The sequence below is a fragment of the Psittacula echo genome, assembly GCF_963264785.1.
Source record: "Psittacula echo genome assembly, chromosome: 6".
Taxonomy (NCBI): domain Eukaryota; kingdom Metazoa; phylum Chordata; class Aves; order Psittaciformes; family Psittacidae; genus Psittacula; species Psittacula echo.
The window spans coordinates 11,875,841-11,892,842 of NC_137743.1; the positions used below are offsets into that span (position 1 = coordinate 11,875,841).

Here is a 17,002-nt window from a genome sequence, read left to right on the forward strand (position 1 = left end):
ATCTATCTTGAAAAGTAGATGGGGGAGCCTTGTGCTGAGGCCTTGAACAGTGATGGGATGCGGGATGCTGCCGTTCTTCTGCAGCTGTGCTCAGCCCCAGAGAGCGAGGAGTGCCAGTGCTCACTCACCCGCTCCTCCGGCACACCGGGCCCTGCTCTGGCTCCTTCCCGCCCGCCTCGGCCGCTCCCCAGCACTGGTGGCTCCGGAGCCAGGCCGGGCGGGAGGGAGGGAAAGGAGCCAAGCCTCAAATCCCCGCTACACACGGTGTGTTTGGGAGTCACAGAGCGAAGCGGATGCAAGGGCCGAGGCTTTGCGGACACAGCCCCCAGGCGGTTCGCTCCGCTCCGGTTTTACACCGCGGAGAGGCACCGGCAGCCGCCGAACGCCGACACCTCCCGCTGCTTGCAGCACCCTCGGATCCTCCGTCTGGACCAGAACATGGAGCCCTGCGTCCGGAGGTCCCTGCCCAGGCTCCCCCAGCGGGGACGGCGCCAAGCATCGGGCTGGGACCACAGGGCAGAGCAGGGCAACCCCCCCCAACCCCGATCCTGGCCCCGGTCGCGGCTCCATCCGTGACATCCGCCGTCGCGTCATCGGCGGGTGTCCGCAGCTGCCCACGTGATCGCTGACGTCGCGGCGCGGCGGCGGGCGGGCCGGCGGCAGGTGAGGAGCGGTGGGGCGGGGGCAGGGGAAGGCCCGGGCTCGGGTGGGTGCTGCGGGGTAGTGACCGAGCACTGCGGGCGGGTGTGCAGGGCTTTCGGCACGGCCTGGGTCCAGCCTCACAACCGGCACCGCCAGCCGCGCCCCCTCCGGCTCTCCGGGCCCGGTCGGGGCGCCCAGGCCCTGCCGGGGTACCCGCGCCCGGGTGGGCAGTCCCGGTCAGGGTGTCCAAACCCAAGGGGCTCTGTCAGCCTGTGAGTCAGTCCGGGGAGGCGCAGGTCGGGCTGGGGGTCTCGGTGGGTTTGGTGTGCAGGGTACTGGGGGGTAAGCTTTGGGGTTTGTGCCTCCGTGCAGGGCTGAGAGTGCTTGGGCTGCCCTGCATGCGGCCAGCCCGGGCAGGAGGGCCTGGCTTTGAGGCAGTGCCGCTGATTCCTGATGGTGAAAGCTAAGATACTGATTTTGAACACTGGTGCAGGGTGCCCAGAGAAGCTGTGGCTGCCCCATCTCTGGCAGTGCTCAAGGCCAGGTTTGATGGGGCTTGGAGCAACCTGGTCTAGTGGAAGGTGTCCCTGCCCATAGCAGGGGGTTAGAACTGGATGAGCTTTAACGTCTGTTCCAGCCCAAACTACTCTATGATTATATGAACAAGTGTATTCATAAAAGAGAGAAAACGAAGAGGAAATTATCAGGAGAATGAGCGTATCTGAAGCAGACACGACATAACTACTCGGGGTGGTCTAATACGGTAGACGCAGGCAGACCCAGATGTAGCCTCACCTGTTCTTGCCTCCCTTCCCCACCGTGTCTCTGACACACCATGGGCCTGATGTCCCCAGCCATGGCCTACACCTGGGTTGCAGCAGCCCCTTGCGCTGTGTGCATGTGGGGAGACGTCTGGTTCCTCCAGCAGCATTTTCGTGGTTGCTGTTTGACCTGTGTGTCTGATAGAGGTGTTCTCCAGGCAGGATCTGGCCATGGCACTTGGAGAACTGGCTCCTGTGGTCTAGTGAGGTGTAGATAATATATGTCTAGACAGTGAGAGATTTTGGGATCCAACTCTGTTGATGCTGCAGAGATACTTTGCATGTTACTTCTGCTCTGCCTTAGTTTCCCCATCTTTAAAGTGGGGGCTCGCCTCTGACATAATGGTTGTGAAAATAAATTGGCATAAACCAGCACATGCTTGTAAGATTTAATTGTAAGTCTTGACAAGCAAATGGCTGGCCCTTGACATTCCCTGCTCCCCCGTGGTTCACCCTGCATGCATTTCCAATCTAGCCAGTGGAACATAGTGTTAATGCACTTCCAGCTCTTCGAGAATTAGAATGTTTTATGGGGGGCAAAGTTTGTCAGCTGCTTCAGTTTTGCCCTTTGCTTTCTCAGGCACAGTGGAGCTTATGAAGACCAAGCAAAAAGCTGAATGGTATTTTGTGTGAGCAGAGGCAAGAGGCATCCAGACGTGGGTAACTACAGTGGCAGGTAACACGGGAGTGTGACACTTTGGAGAAAGGGCAGGAAATGGGACTGTTTGTTGCACTGCTAAATCATAGAATCATAGAATGATTTGGGTTGGAAAGGACCTTAAGATCATCCAGTTCCAATCCCCTGCCATGGGCAGGGATGCCTCACACTAGACCATGTTGCCCAAGGCCATGTCGAACCAGGCCTTGAATGCTGCCAGGGATGGAGCATTCACCACTTCTTTGGGCAACCTGTGCCGGTGCCTCACCACCCTCTCAATAAAGAACTTATTTCAGCTGTGTTTGCTGTTAATCACTGGGATGATTAAATAATGATAGAGAACCTGTTTTGACTTTGTAAAGGCTTATAATAATGACCCAGAAAGGAAAGGTCACCTGTTAAAAATTATGGGGAGACCAGAGTAAATGACTACCAAAGATGTGGGAGAAAAGAGCTTCACTTTCTCTGGAAGCTGAAGACAATTCTATTGGAAAGATTGTGGAAGATTTTTTTAAAGCCATTTCTTATACCGTAGGACGTCTAAAATATATGTCCTCTTCAATATGGGTTTTGTTGGTAATCTGGCTTAGTTGTGTTTTAATATTGAAAGCAAATCTTTCAACAGTGAGAGTACTTTGTTTTGTCCTTGAGAGAATCTTTTGCTTGCTAAGAAAACTATGGCTTGTCAGCAAGGAGCTTAATTAAAAGGGAAAGCCTTGTCATTCCTTGCCTGTTTAAATGAGACTTTCAGGCTCCTGGAAACAAAGCACAGATCAAGAAAGGAAGCTGTGTCCTTATGAGTCTGTAGAAAGAGATTCTTTCTTACTGGCTGGTCGCTGTGTTGTTTGTTTCTCTCCTTTGTGCTTTTTCTTTGGACATAAATCAGCAGCAAAGTTATAGAATGCTACACCAGCTTGTTACAGGGGACAGACAGAAACAATCATATTATAATAAAGTCCAGTGTATCTTGCGAACACTGTATAAACTATGAAATTTGTCCTGGAAATAAATCTGAGGTATTATCTAATCCCACTGGAGTCAAGATACCACTTTGAGGATTTAGTGTATGGTGCCTTTTGAGCTTGATTTGCTTCTGGTGGTTTGGGTTTTAAAACACACTGTACCTGTGGGCAGACAATCAGTCACACACAAGTTTGGTGTACTCCAAACTTCCTGTGATGAGACCTGTGGTGGTGTTGGGCTGAGATTTTTACGCCTAAAATGCATCAGGTCTTGGTTCAGTTCCTGACTTGGTCACAGCGCTGCTTGGTGACCTTGGTCAAATCACGTCTTCCTATGGTTTGTGAAATGGAGGCAGCTTTCTGCCTTCCTGTTTAGATGGCAGATATCACGGAGAGGGGCTGTGCTTTACGGGGTTTTGGCATAAGACCATAATGTCACTTGGGACTCCTGGTAGTTACTGATGTTTAAATAGGATAAATACTTGGATAAGCAAAAAATGTTTGAGACTTGCATGCTATTTGCTTCTCCCATGTATGATCTCCTCGTGGATGTGGCTGTGAAATGAGTTGTGAAATGAGCTGGTCAGAGTTAAATACTGCGTAGCATGGCATTAAGGCAGCACAGAGCCTACTGACCTTGCCCTGGACAGTGACAGCATTAAATTTGCAACATCCCAGCATGTTCTTAAAAACTTGAGAGGAATGGGTGGAGAACCAGGAAGGGTTCCCACTTTGGGCACCCTTTGGAGATGTGAGTGAAGAAAAGCTGGAGAGAACCTCTGAAGAGGTTCAGGTTTCTTGATTTTCATAGGTTTTCAGGCCAGGCCTCTCACCATCTTGAACATCCTCTGCAGTCAGCTGGTGCCTTCTGCTGCAGCCTTCACTTGTGCCAGCATGGCAGCGTGCTCTGCTGTGTCACAGTGTGTGGTGCTCACAGCAGGCCTCAGCTGCTGATGGTTTCTGGGTAGCAAATTGAGAGGCTGGTGTTCACTGCAGTGCCAAAGGTACATCCATTGCAAAACCACAGCAAGGGACAGGGATTGGCCTGTGCTCTTGATTTCCCCTCTGATCTGCTGCCTTCCATCCAGCCTGTGCCCCACCCCTGCCTGCTGCCAGCTGAGATCTGCAGAGCATTTGCCAAAGGTCTTCAGAGAAGGTTCCTTTAAGCCTCTGTAGTTGTCCTCTGGCAGTCACTTATGGGAACTCAACGGGCAGCTCCTCCTGTTATCATTGTGTTCTTGCTACATGAACTAACATGCAGCCCTGAGGTAAATATGGCCAGTGAACACATCCCTGTGAATGTCCTTGGCAGATTTCTTTTTTTCTGAAACCCTGGGCTGTAGTGAAACTTGTAAAAATTGCATTCTTAACTGTTCCATTTCTGAGTTCCTGATATCTGTGGCTTACTCTCCCAGCAGCCTGTGCTCCTGTGGCATGTAAGCCACAGCATCTCTGCCCCCAGAATGAAAAGACTGAAAGTTTCTCTCTGTGCACATGATATGTGGGGCTACTTGTGATCTGTGGGTACTTGGGACCATCAACATCACATGCCAAGACCTTTCCTGGCTGTCACAGGGCACGTCTGAGGTGCTCTGGTTCCTGCTGCTGTCCACACGTAAGAAGGGTCGGCAAGCATGCTGAGCTTGTGTGTATCACCACTGGAATGCCAGTCCTTCTATGGGTGGGAGAGGTCCTTTACAGGATAAATCAGCTTTGACTCTCTGGCCTCAACCTGATCCCTCATGCGCAAGGAACATGAGTGAAGAGACAAGACAGCAGAAATTTTGGGCTGAGAGGGATGATGTTGGCACAGTTGTCCTCAAGAGAAGATTCCAGTAGTGACTGCCTCTAGCCTGTACACGTGAGTGGCCTGGATTGGCTGGAGAAGCTCTGAAGTTTTGTGTTTTGTTTTAGTTACAGGTAGGAAAATGAGTCCAAAAATTACAACAGAGCTGCTGAAGCAACTGCGGCAGGTGATGAAGAGTCCCAAGTATGTCCAGGAGCCTGTTCAAGCCTACATAGTGCCCTCTGGAGATGCCCACCAGGTATGGATGTATTAAGGGAGTGATCGCACTTTCCTTCCCTGCAGAAAATAAAAGACAGGGATAACTAAAGTCATCCTTTGTTCACTCATTTAGAAACATAGAATCGTAGAATACTTAGGGTTGGAAAAGACCTTAAGATCATCTACTTCCAACCCCCCTGCCATGGGCAGGGACACTTCACACTAAACCATGTCACCTAAGGCTTTGTCCAGCCTGGCCTTGAACACCGCCAGGGATGGAGCATTCACAACTTCCTTGGGCAGCCCATTCCAGTGCCTCACCACCCTCACAGTAAAGAACTTCTGCCTTATATCTAACCTGAACTTCCCCTGTTTAAGTTTTAACCCATTACCCTTTGCCCTGTCACTGCAGTTCCTGATGAAGAGTCCCTCCCCAACATCCTTAGAGGTCCCCTTCAGATACTGGAAGGCTGCTCTGAGGTCTCCACGCAGCCTTCTCTTCTCCAGGCTGAACAGCCCCAACTTTCTCAGCCTGTCTTCATACAGGAGGTGCTCCAGTCCCCTGATCATCCTCGTGGCCCTCTGGACTTGTTCCAACATTTCCATGTCCTTTTTGTGTTGAGGACACCAGAACTGCACACAATACTCCAAGTGAGGTCTCACGAGAGCAGAGCAGAGGGGCAGGATCCCCTCCTTCGACCTGTTGGTCACGCTCCTCTTGATGCAGCCCAGGATATGGTTGGCTTTCTGGGCTGCGAGTGCACACTGAAGCTGGCTCATGTTCATTTTCTCATTGACCAACACCCCCAAGTCCTTCTCCTCAGGGCTGCTCTGAATCTCTTCTCTGCCCAACCTGTAGCTGAGCCTGAGATTGCTCCAACCCAGGTGTAGGACCTTGCACTTGGCATAGTTAAGCTTCATAAGGCTGGCATCAGCCCACCTCACAAGTGTGTCGAGGTCCCTCTGGATGGCATCCCTTCCCTCCGGCGTATCAACCGAACCACACAGCTTGGTGTCATCGGCGAACTTGCTGAGGGCGCACTCAATCCCACTGTCCATGTCACTGACAAAGATGTTGAACAAGACCGGTCCCAACACCAATCCCTGAGGGACACCACTCGTTACCGGTCTCCAGCCGGACATCGAGCCATTGACCACAACTCTTTGCGTGCGGCCATCCAGCCAGTTCTTTATCCACCGAGTGGTCCACCCATCAAATTGATGTCTCTCCAATTTAGAGACAAGGATGTCCTGTGGAACAGTGTTGAATGCTTTGCACAAGTCCAGGTAGATGATGTCAACTGCTCTGCCCCTGTCCATCAGTTCCATAGCCCCATCATAGAAGGCCACCAAATTGGTCAGGCAGTATTTCCCCTTAGTGAAGCCATGCTGGCTGTCACCAACCACCTCCTTGTTTTTCATGTGCCTTAGCATGTCTTCCAGGAGAATCTGCTCCAAGATTTTGCCAGGCACAGAGGTGTGACTGACTGGTCTGTAATTCCCCGGATCATCCATTTTCCCCTTCTTGAAAATGGGGGTTATATTTCCCTTCTTCCAGTCATCGGGAACTTCACCTGACTGCCATGATTTTTCAAATATGATGGCCAGTGGCTTAGCAACTTCATTCGCCAGCTCCTTCAGGACCCGAGGATGGACGTCGTCAGGTCCCATGGATTTGTACGTGTTCAGGTCCTTAAGATGGTCTTGAACCAGATCCTCTCCTGCAGTGGGCCCAAGGTCTTCATTCTCACAGTCCCTGCATCTGCCTTCCAAGGTGGGTGGTGCAGTCAGAGCATTTGCCAGTGAAGACTGACTCAAAAGAAGTCATTAAGAACCTCAGCCTTCTCCAGATCCTGGGTAGCCAGTTCTCCCGATAGCTTCTGGAGAGGGTCCATGTTGTCCCTGGCTTGTCTTTTATTTGCAATATACCTATAGAATCCCTTCCTGTTATCTTTCACATCTCTAGCCAAGTTTAATTCTAACTGGGCCTCAGCTTCCCTCACCTGGTCCCTAGCTTCCTGGACCACATCCGTGTATTCTTCCCGGGCCGCCTGTCCTTGCTTCCACCTTTTATAAGCTGCTTTTCCTTTGAATTTTCCTGAGCAGCTCCTTATCCATCCATGGAGGTCTCCTGGCCCTCCTGCAGCACTTCCTTCTAGTTGGGATGCAACACTCCTGAGCTTGCAGTAGGTGATCCTTGATTATCAACCAACAGTCTTGGGCCCCCCTGCCCTCTAGGGCTATATCCCATGGAACCTTACTAAGCAGGTTCCTCAAGAAGCCAAAGTCTGCTGTCTTGAAGTCCAGGGCAGTGAGCTTGCTACATGCTCTTCTCACTGTCCTGAGGATCTTGAACTCTACCATCTCATGATTGCAGTTTTAATTTTTCTAGCATAAAAGCCTGGGTAACCTGAGAAGCATCATGTTGGAAAAGGTTTCTGGAGTCTGTTCAGGAGGCTGAGGTTTTATGTTCTTGTAACAAATCAGCGTGGATGTTCCACCAGCAACTTCTCATCAGTTTGTCTCCAGGGAGCTCATGCTGCAAAAGAAGGGAGCTTGCCAGAGCACTTGCTGTCCCTTTCCTGGCTATTTGGAAGAATCGATTTAGTGGGGAAGGAAAAGACATTATCTAGCCTTGCGTTTCCCCATTAACACCTCCTGATCAACAGGTGTTCTTAAGTGAGGTTTCAGAGGGTTAGTTGCAGAGCTCTCCCTTTGCTAGATCCAGTTCTTGGTTGAATTTGCTGTCTTATACAAAAGCCCTTCAGATCCCATGCAGAGGGACAGGGAAGGAGCAGGCCATGCCAACACTTCCCCTTCAGTGCTACTCTTCATCAGCTTGTTTTGAGCACTAAAGCCAGAAGGGAAGTGGGGGCTCTGGGTGGTAACTCGTGGCAGTAACTGTTGTGTGCTGCTTCCACTGGTAAGAGTTTTATAGTCCATGACATGAATTTTAAATGGCTGAACTGCCTTTTACCTCCCCTGCCTGCTCACATGCTCTTCTGCTTACTCTGTTGAGAGACCCAAGAACTGCCAAGGGTTTTTCCCTTCTCAGCCATTTTCAGGAAACAAAAGACCTGAAGCTTTCCTGGCTCACACTCAAAACTCCTTTTTACCCCAGGGTGTGCAAGAGCAAAATGCAACTGAATCGGAACCTTTGCCCTTGACTTGGCACTGGGGTGAGCTGAGTCCAGACTTGCCTGTGCCTTGGGACTGTGTGTGCAGCATCATATTTCCTCCTAGGGAGATCCAAACTTAGGCAGGTAGAGGGAAGGCTTTTTCTGCAGCTGCTATTGTCTGCTGCATTCCTGCCTCAAGCTGCCTCTGTCCATATATAACTCTGGTTTCATTTCACTAGACGTTAAATGCTGTCATGTGAGCTGAAGAATGTGACCCTCAGGACTTACGGGGTTTTCTGTTGCTTGCTTTTCCTTGACAGAGTGCAGTTAAGCAGAGAACCCCATGTTGCTGTTTCCTGCCAGGCGAGTTGGTCAGGTTTCTCTGCAGAGCGAGTCTATCTGAATGGAAATGATTACTAAAAGCTGCTGATTCTGGCGCCTCCTGAATAGCTAGTGCAGGATTTTGTCTGTGAGCTTTGGGAATTAGTGCAATTTTAGGCATTGGCAGGAACCTCTTGATCCCACAACAGACTTACTGATTCCAGGTAAATTGTGATGAGCTGAGATTTGCAGCTTCCCCGCATTCCAAGCAAAGGTTTGTTTCCTGTACACAAATAGGAACTTAACAGCCCTGCAGTCAGCTTTTGCTCTTCAGCAGCTTCCTCTGTGACTCAGAAGGCTGTGGTTTAATGATAGCCAAGTTTTGGTGGCTTGAGCCATTTCTTCCACACAGCCCAATCTGCTTACTGCTGTCCTTGCCTAACTCAGCTGTTCCTGAGGATGTCCTGGGATCAGACACCTTGTCAACAAAGAGGACTTTTCTAGCGTTAACATGGGGCTAAGATTAGGGGAAACCTTATTCCTTTCTAGGTTGCAAAGGAACTCCTGGATTGCACTGGTGCTGATACACCCCAATGCTGAAACTTACTGACTAATTTCTCTTTGTAACATTGGGAATGTTTGAGCTCTGAGCTCTGTTGTACTTTAGTATTGGTTTTCCTGCCAAGGCTAGAAGGCTTAGGTTATAATACTGCCAGGAGGCTTGCCACCAGCTGTGTCCTTTGCTTTCCATGTATAGTTGTGTAAGGAGCTGAAGGACTTGCAGAACTTCTCAAACACATCTGGCTCTGGCTCTGATTTAACCAAGGCTGCTAATACCTTGGATTTGTGGCTCCTCCAGCCAGCCTTGAATGTTGGCTTGCTTTGATTTTTGATAAGAAGTCAGAAGAAGCAGGCTGATTCCTTAGCAATGTTGGTGGTCTAAAGGCTGGTGAACAAGAAAGGCCGTCCCAGGCAAAAGTGGGCTGAAGTCCTTAGAAAGAGCTTGCTTCCTTTCAGGAGTTCTGGGTGGATCTTGTGGCTGGAGGTCTCAAAGGATCGCAAAGAGGTGAAATGCTATCCTTTTGGGAATGAGGCATATAAATCCTTTGTGGTTTGGTTAAAAATGCCTGTCTGAGCTTTTGGGATGTTGCAGTGATAAATGCAGGATCCAATTTATGTTGAGTCCCTCAGTTTACATTGAATCTGGAGTTTGCCCATACGGGAATATTCAGAGATTGGAGGAGCGTTCTTCTTAATGGGAGGGAATGATGTTTGGATTACAGCTTGGGTTTGGAGCCAGTCACAGCTTAACTGGGGCTGGCTTCCACCCCTAGGCCTTGACTTGGTGAAAACAAATTTGGTCAGATCTGGCTGGTCTTCCACATCAAAGAAGCACCTGCCCAGCTCAGGGCCTGTGTTTGGGTTGGCAGAGATGCTGTCTTCTACTCAGGGCTGGCTCCTCTGAGACACACTTGTTCAGAGCCAAGGAATCAGCGAAGTTATAAAGCAAGAGATGGCTTGTGCGCAGGTTGTACTGACCTGCTCTAGATCTTGCCAATGCGGTTAGGTTTTTGGCAGTGAATACTTACCTCCCTCCAAGCACACAGCAGTGTTTGTTCTTTAATGGCATCAGTGTTGTAGCTGTGAGGGCAGTGAGCTTCATTTTTCATTGCTGATCTTGGTTGACACTAGGATAGAATAAGCTTCAACATGTTAATGGCCCAACCAGGCAGGCTCTTGTGATCAGCACCACTGATTTTCTTTGGGCTTCTTCCTGGCTTAGCTGAGGGTTTCTGTGATGCAGCCCCAGTTTTGTCTGTGTGTCAGAGACTGACAAGCGTGGTGCAAAGCAGACATGAAAGGCCCGAGGAGAGCCAGGTTGAAGGCCATCAGATCTGCAAGACAAGCCCCAGGGAAATACCTTGTTCTGACTGTGCTGTGGCCTGTACTTTGTGTGGTGTACGCAGGTGTTCCCCTTGTAATTTTAGCTCATGCAAAACATGGGCTCATCTTTGCACAGTGGGGGTTGCTGCATGGAACAGAACAGGTGGGTGTGCAAGAATTCAGACTGACAGATGAATGAACCATCTTCCCCTCCACATCCCTCATACTCATTTTTAAAGCCCATCTGCCTCATTGTAAACTCAAAACATTCCCTGGATTTGTCTGTAAGTGGGACAGCATGAGGTATTTCCCACACAGCCAAGGTCTTTATTAGCTTAGGTCAGCTTTTGCTGGGTCTAAAACTGATGGGATTCTTTTTTTTTTCCTTTAAGACTTCTCTTTTTAATTATTTTAATTCATTTCACTGTTCTGTGCTGTTAATGCAGCCAGCTCAGTGTTAACCCTTCCTATGAGTGTGAGATCCCTTGTCTGCACAAGCAAACTAGCCTGTAGTCTCTGCTGTGTTGGTCAAGAGAAAGGGAAGAGAAATTGCTCGTCTGATTTGAGCTGTACTTAGTGGTATGATCCACAATAGGAAATTCTGAGCATCCCCTTTAGGCTTCTGACCCTGGGAGATTGTGTCCCAGCTTTGAGTTGAGATCTGTAGGAGAAGGGGGAGTTGTAGCAGTTCGCGGGCTGAATAGTCATTAGGAAAAGTTGAAATGGGGAATCCTTCTCAGATCTGCATGGCTCTGCCTTCATGTTCTGTCCTGCTGCTGTGAGACAGGCAGCTGGGGAAATGAGCGCTTGATTCCTTTCCTGATTGACTTTGTCCTCTTGATCTGCTGATGTTGTTATATTAAAGTGGGTTATTGGTGATGGTGGTGCTGTGGTGGGCTGAAGTGAATCCAGCTAGAGGTGTGCAGAGGGTGGTCATCCCTTCCTGAGGTGGGTATCCTGACGCCTCTTATCCCCACAGCTGCTGAGTGTATGTTACAGCCCTGTGGGGTCTGTGGGGCTGGACAGGACAAGGCACAGAGAACTGGACTGGCTCAGAGAAGAGGGTGCCCATGGTCTCAATACCCGTCCCATTTCTGCCAACTTTCATTAGTGGTTGGTTAAAATAGAGGATTTCTTGGGAACATATCCCAAGATATGCCCAGGAGTCTTCCCTGGCAACCAGGAGCAAATGCTGTTCAGCCAGATCCTCTTTTGGGCCATGGGTTTTATTCCAAGGCTCAGTTTCAAAACTTGTGAATGATTGATAGCTGCTGCCTGTGGGTCTCCTGTGAGGGGAGAGGCATAGCTGTTCTGGAGGGGTTTTGACCGTGGGGTAATTGGAAGCAGAAATAAAGAGTTGGCCCTAGGTGCTTTGAATTGTGCTTTGTACTCCCTCCTGTGCTTTGAACCCTCTGCCTTCCTTAGAGCAGTAAAGAGTAATAGGTTTGAAGGGAGTATTTTCTAACAGTCAGGTGATTTTATAATAGCCCTGGCTAGAGACAGGCACTTGCAGTATCTATCACAGTAGGAACTGAAACCACCTGAGTACTGGGCTGTGATTTCTCGGCTCAGTCCCTAAAATGTTTCTTTTCCCATAGTACCGCTGAATGCAGGGAAGCTTTATGGGCAGAGGAGCAGGCTTTGGCTTCAGACCATTTGGAAGATACAAATGCAGGGGTTTTGCAGCTCAAACATCAGTGCTGTCAGCCTGGATTAAGCTGATGTGCTGAGTTGCACCAGTTAATTACCAGCCCTACTCAGCAGTCCTGGCCTCCCAGCTTGCCAGAATGGTATCCCATAAAAATGGTGTGTGGGCCACTTCAAGGTACAGTTCCTTTAATTTTAATCTCCTGTGGATGTTGAATATCTGTGCATCTCAGACTCGTCTTAACACTGCCAACAGATGCGTCCACAAACACAGGTTGTGATGGGGTTTGAGATGAGGAGGCACTGATAATCCTTGGTTCTCTCTTGCCCACTGTCCTGGGTTCAACAGTAGCAGTCATTTTTCTCCTTAGTAGCTGGTGCAGTGCTGTTTTTTCATCTTTAGCCTGAGAACAGTGCTGATAACACCACTGTTTTTAGTTGCTGCTCAGTAATGCTTACTCTGACCAAAGAGTTTCTCAGTCTCATGCTCTGCCGGGGAGGAGGGGAAGCTGAGAGAAAGCAGAGACAGGACACCTGACCCAAACTAGCCAAAGGGGTATTCCATACCACAGCACGTCGTGCCTAGTGTATAAACCATGGTCTGGTGGTTTATGGTGGAGTTGGATTTTGAGTAGGCAAGGAAGAAGTGAGAGAGGATCAGCATCTAATTATGAAAGGTCCTAAGGGTTAAAGTTTTTCCAGTTTTATTACCTTGATAATTTTCTTTCAGTGTCATTGTAGTGGAAAACAAAAGTCTTCAAGCAATTCCTATAAATGCCAGTGAGGGAACTTCACTGGAGATAGTGAATCTCACAGATCTTATGTGCTGATGACCCTGGTCTCCAAGATCAAGGGGTGCTTCTGGTTTCCCTTCCTTTCACATTGCAGCTTCAAAGGCAGCATTTGTTTGTTGCCCAAAGGGGAGGCTGAGTGTGAAATAAACATCTGCAAACTCTGAAGCACTTCAGTGTTTACAGATGTTTGTGGGAGAAAAGTGCTACAGCTTAAGAAAAACCCCAAAAGCAATTGGACATAAATGCAATTTAATCACAGATGGTTAAATGTTCCAGTAGAGTAAAGCCCAGGATTTTTAACTCATTTTGTTCTCTCTGTGGTGTCCTTTAGGAGAAAAGGCTTATCAAAGTTTTTGTCATCAGCTGATTTCCCCCCCGTCCTGCTGCTATAAATAATTGCTGCCTCTTTTGTTTCCTAGAGCGAGTACATTGCACCCTGTGATTGCAGACGGGCATTCATCTCTGGATTTGATGGCTCTGCAGGTACCTTTCCAGAACTTGGGTTCTTGCTTAAGTAAATAATGCCTCCATAAAGAAATACTCTCATTCATAACACAGAGGCAGGATGGAAAAGGAAGCCTATGCAGCTTGTTTGAACTGTTTTCTTCCCATTTCAGCATCTGCAGAGTTATGTCTTGGCTGCCCACTGGAATTATGTAATATCAGCTCAATAACAAGCTTTCAGAAAATGGTTGACCCCTGAACGAACCTCTCAGAAAGTAAAATCCTATTTAACTCTTTCATGTGGTGCTTGTAACCTACACTCATTCCTTTGATGTGCAGGTTTTTACACTGACCGTTTGGGCTGGGTAAATAGTAGGTGGACTTCAGCTAGCCTCCTTGTTTAAACACAGCCAGAAACTGCATTTGGAAACAATGCTGTGGAAAGTTTGCTTATCTTGCTGAGACAGGATGTTTTCTTGGCTCTAGTGTAGGTCTGTTTCAAAAGACCTAGTTTTTCATCTAGCTGTGCCCTAAGCTCTGCAGCTTACTCTGCTGTGTGATTGTTGGAAAGTCACTCTAGTCTTTTGAGGTCTTTTCCTTTCTAATTGCAAATTGGTTTAATAAATACTGCTACCTATGTATTTGGAGAGTCCATTCACCACTTCCTATGAACTACTCTGGGACCTCATGTGGAAGGTTATAAATCCAGGGCTCTGAACTGCTGCTAATGGATAACATGAATCCTGTATTAATTTCACGTCTTCTGCATGGCCTCTTCATAACCTTCTTCTCTATTTTGGGTCCTTGTTATGTTCTTGGGAGGTCTGTGTTCCCAGCCGAGCAGTGAGGTTTCACCAGGGGCTCACCTTGTGTTTCTTGCTTCAACTTTGCAGAATGAAGCAGCTTAAAATGGAGTTTGTCTTGGGGAAGTTTGGTAGAAGACAGTTAATTCCTGTTTGAAAACTGCTCTGCTAATCTGTGCTTCAGTGTCTGGTGACAGAGCGCATGGCCAAGAAGCAGAGATTCAAAGGACGTTTTGTTTTTAAATTGCCAAGGGCAAGGCAGCTAGAGTGCCTTGCTGAGATGTCACTACCCCTCAGCTGTCTGCTTGCATCCCTCCATCTGGAGTCAGGGGAATGGGACAGACATTGAAACCAGCAGAAGTATATGTTTGTATTTCCTGTTCAGCCATCTCTGTTAGAGCTGTAACTTTTGGGAAAGGGGTGCAACTGACAGCTGGAGTGATACCCATGTCTGCTGGCCTTTAACAGCTGTTTCTTGTGGATGGCCAGAGCCTAGGCTTCCTCACCTCAAAGAGGTGGGATGGAATCTGGGGATGTACAGTATGTGTTACTGTGAAAACAACCAAATGGAGACCGCAAGTCTGTTACAGAAGGTTTGGAAAGTCCCATTTACCCAGTTCCACCGACTGGCTGAGATTGCTTAAGTTGAATTCATCTGAGGCAATTTGTTAAGCTGCATCTGTGCGCATACTGTCCCTGAAAGGATTTGGAAAGTTGTAGTGCAGGGTGAACAGTATCTCTACTGAAACTGGACTAACCTTTGAACAGTGAGAAAAGCTGCCTTTCTGGGAACTGGGGTGCATTTCAAATGCTCTCCCTGCTCTCTGTGTCTCTGCATGGTGGCTGCCCACCTCTGCATCGCTGCATCTTTCTGTCTTCCTGCCTAGGTACTGCCATAGTAACTGACCAGCATGCAGCCATGTGGACAGATGGACGCTACTTCCTGCAAGCTGCGCATCAAATGGATAACAACTGGACACTCATGAAAATGGGTATGCAGGAGGCTGGGATACTGCTCCACTGATGAACAGGGGACAATCACAGACCATTTGGTCGCTTGGAACCTGTTATGGCTTGGGCTGTAGGGATTTCCCATCATACAGGGACTTAGGAACATCTTGGATATACTGCTCCTGCTTTAGTGTCCTGTGACTCTTCTTGCCCATGGGTCTAGACATTCATTAGTAGATATATTTGATGCATTAGCATGGACTTTGTGGGTTGTGTGGGAGTGCTTCAGTATGGCTGATGCTTTGAACCTATTTTTCTTTTTCTTCCCTTAAATCCTTGGAGGTCTGAAAGATACACCAACTCAGGAGGACTGGCTAGTAAGTGTCCTTCCAGAAGGCTCGAAGGTGGGAGTGGACCCTTTCATTATTCCAGCTGGTTGGTTTTACTTTATTTTATAACTCTGGGTTGGGCAACTAGATCTTGCTTCTCTAGCTAAGCTGTTGTATGATGGTATGTAGATAACCGTGTTTCAGCCCAGATCGGATGGTGGGTTAGACTGTTATGCAAAACAGGTTGGATTTTGGTTTTAGGCATGTATCACAAGAGCTCCATAGCAGTGCATTGACTCCAAAACACAAGGGATGAGAGCTATTCTCTGGGCTTGCAGTGACTATACCTGAAAAGCAGAGTCCTGGTCTACCTCTTTTTGTCTGTGCTGTGGCTTGGCACAGGCATTTCGGTACAAAGTTGCTAAGTGCTTTGGCCAGCTTGGGGGGCAGAACACAGGCAAAACTCACGCTGCTACTCCTGCTTTGGTGGTCTTGGTATAGCAGCAGCTTTCCCTGTAGGAAGCACATTTCTGAAGAAGTACCATTTTTATCAGATGAATGAGTATCCATCTCCTCCCTAGGCCCAATTCGAAGATCACTGGAGGCAAGGGGAGAAATACGCTTGATTCAGATGGACTAAGGATCAGTCTTGTGGCTTTGTGGAAGCTCATTTGGTCTCTTGTCTAGCTTAGATCTAGCATGGTTCTGCACTGGGGTACAGGACACAACACCTTTTACACCTTACAACACCCTTTGGGGTGCAACATCTGTCTGCTGGAGCAGTTCTTCAGCTCAAGCATGAGAGGCTTCAGGACCGTGAGGTTCTGTATCTGCTGCTGGCTGTAGTGATTGTGTTTGTGGAGCTCTAATTGCAATAGCTTTTGCTTTGTTTTTAAGGGAATGGGAAGAAGGAGAAGCTGGAAGGAAAGGAGGAGACTCAGATTCTTGAGTCTGCCCCCTGTGCATGGGGCTGTGGTTAAACCAGTGTGTGTTCTTCAAAGCCGTCACTCTTCTTTCCCTTTGGCAGACCAGTGGAAGAGGATGTCCAAAGCCTTGAGAAGTGCTGGACATGATCTTGTGCCTGTCAAAGAAAACCTGATAGATACAATCTGGACAGACTGTCCTCAGCGCCCCTGCAAGCCTCTCATCACGCTTGACCTGAGTTACACAGGTGAGAAGCTTAACTCCCAATAGACAGGGGCTGTTTCTACTGCCCCATCTCCATTTTACTTTCCTCTTACAATGTAGGGAGAAGAACACCACTGCAGCATCTCTTTTGAGGACCACACTCTGTCCTCAAAACTTAAAATAGCCATTTGTTAGAGGCTAGATAACCTCAAAACAAATCCATGTATGTCTGGAGGACAGCTTGTTTGAGCTGGCTCATGTCAGTTACCACAAGCACAGTGTGTTTTGGGTACCTCCAAAATCCAATGTGTTGGTCTGTGTTTGCAGCATCATGCACAGTAAAGCTGGTAACTGTAGCTGTTCATACTGTGTTTTGCAGGGATCAGCTGGAAAGACAAAATTGCAGCCCTGCGTTCAAAAATGGCTGAGAGAAAAGTCCTGTGGTTTGTGATAACGGCCTTGGATGAGGTAGCATGTAAGTCCTTGCATCTCCT

At 48.4% G+C, this 17,002-nt stretch overlaps 1 protein-coding gene across 2 annotated transcripts in view; it reads left to right on the forward strand.

The window, feature by feature from the left end:
- The first annotated feature begins 2,040 nt into the window (after window positions 1-2,040).
- The window catches only part of XPNPEP1 (X-prolyl aminopeptidase 1), a 32,552-nt gene continuing 17,590 nt past the window's right edge, over window positions 2,041-17,002 (forward strand). The window contains exons 1-7 of one of the 2 annotated variants that reach the window (XM_080621071.1): window positions 2,041-2,139; window positions 4,998-5,128; window positions 13,273-13,336; window positions 14,988-15,092; window positions 15,394-15,486; window positions 16,408-16,551; window positions 16,888-16,983. In XM_080621071.1, coding sequence (XP_080477197.1) covers window positions 5,012-5,128; window positions 13,273-13,336; window positions 14,988-15,092; window positions 15,394-15,486; window positions 16,408-16,551; window positions 16,888-16,983 — 619 coding nt within the window. In that variant the 5' untranslated portion in view covers window positions 2,041-2,139; window positions 4,998-5,011. Of the gene's footprint in view, window positions 2,140-4,997; window positions 5,129-13,272; window positions 13,337-14,987; window positions 15,093-15,393; window positions 15,487-16,407; window positions 16,552-16,887; window positions 16,984-17,002 lie in introns of those variants that run through there. The other variant, XM_080621072.1, reaches the window with a different exon arrangement.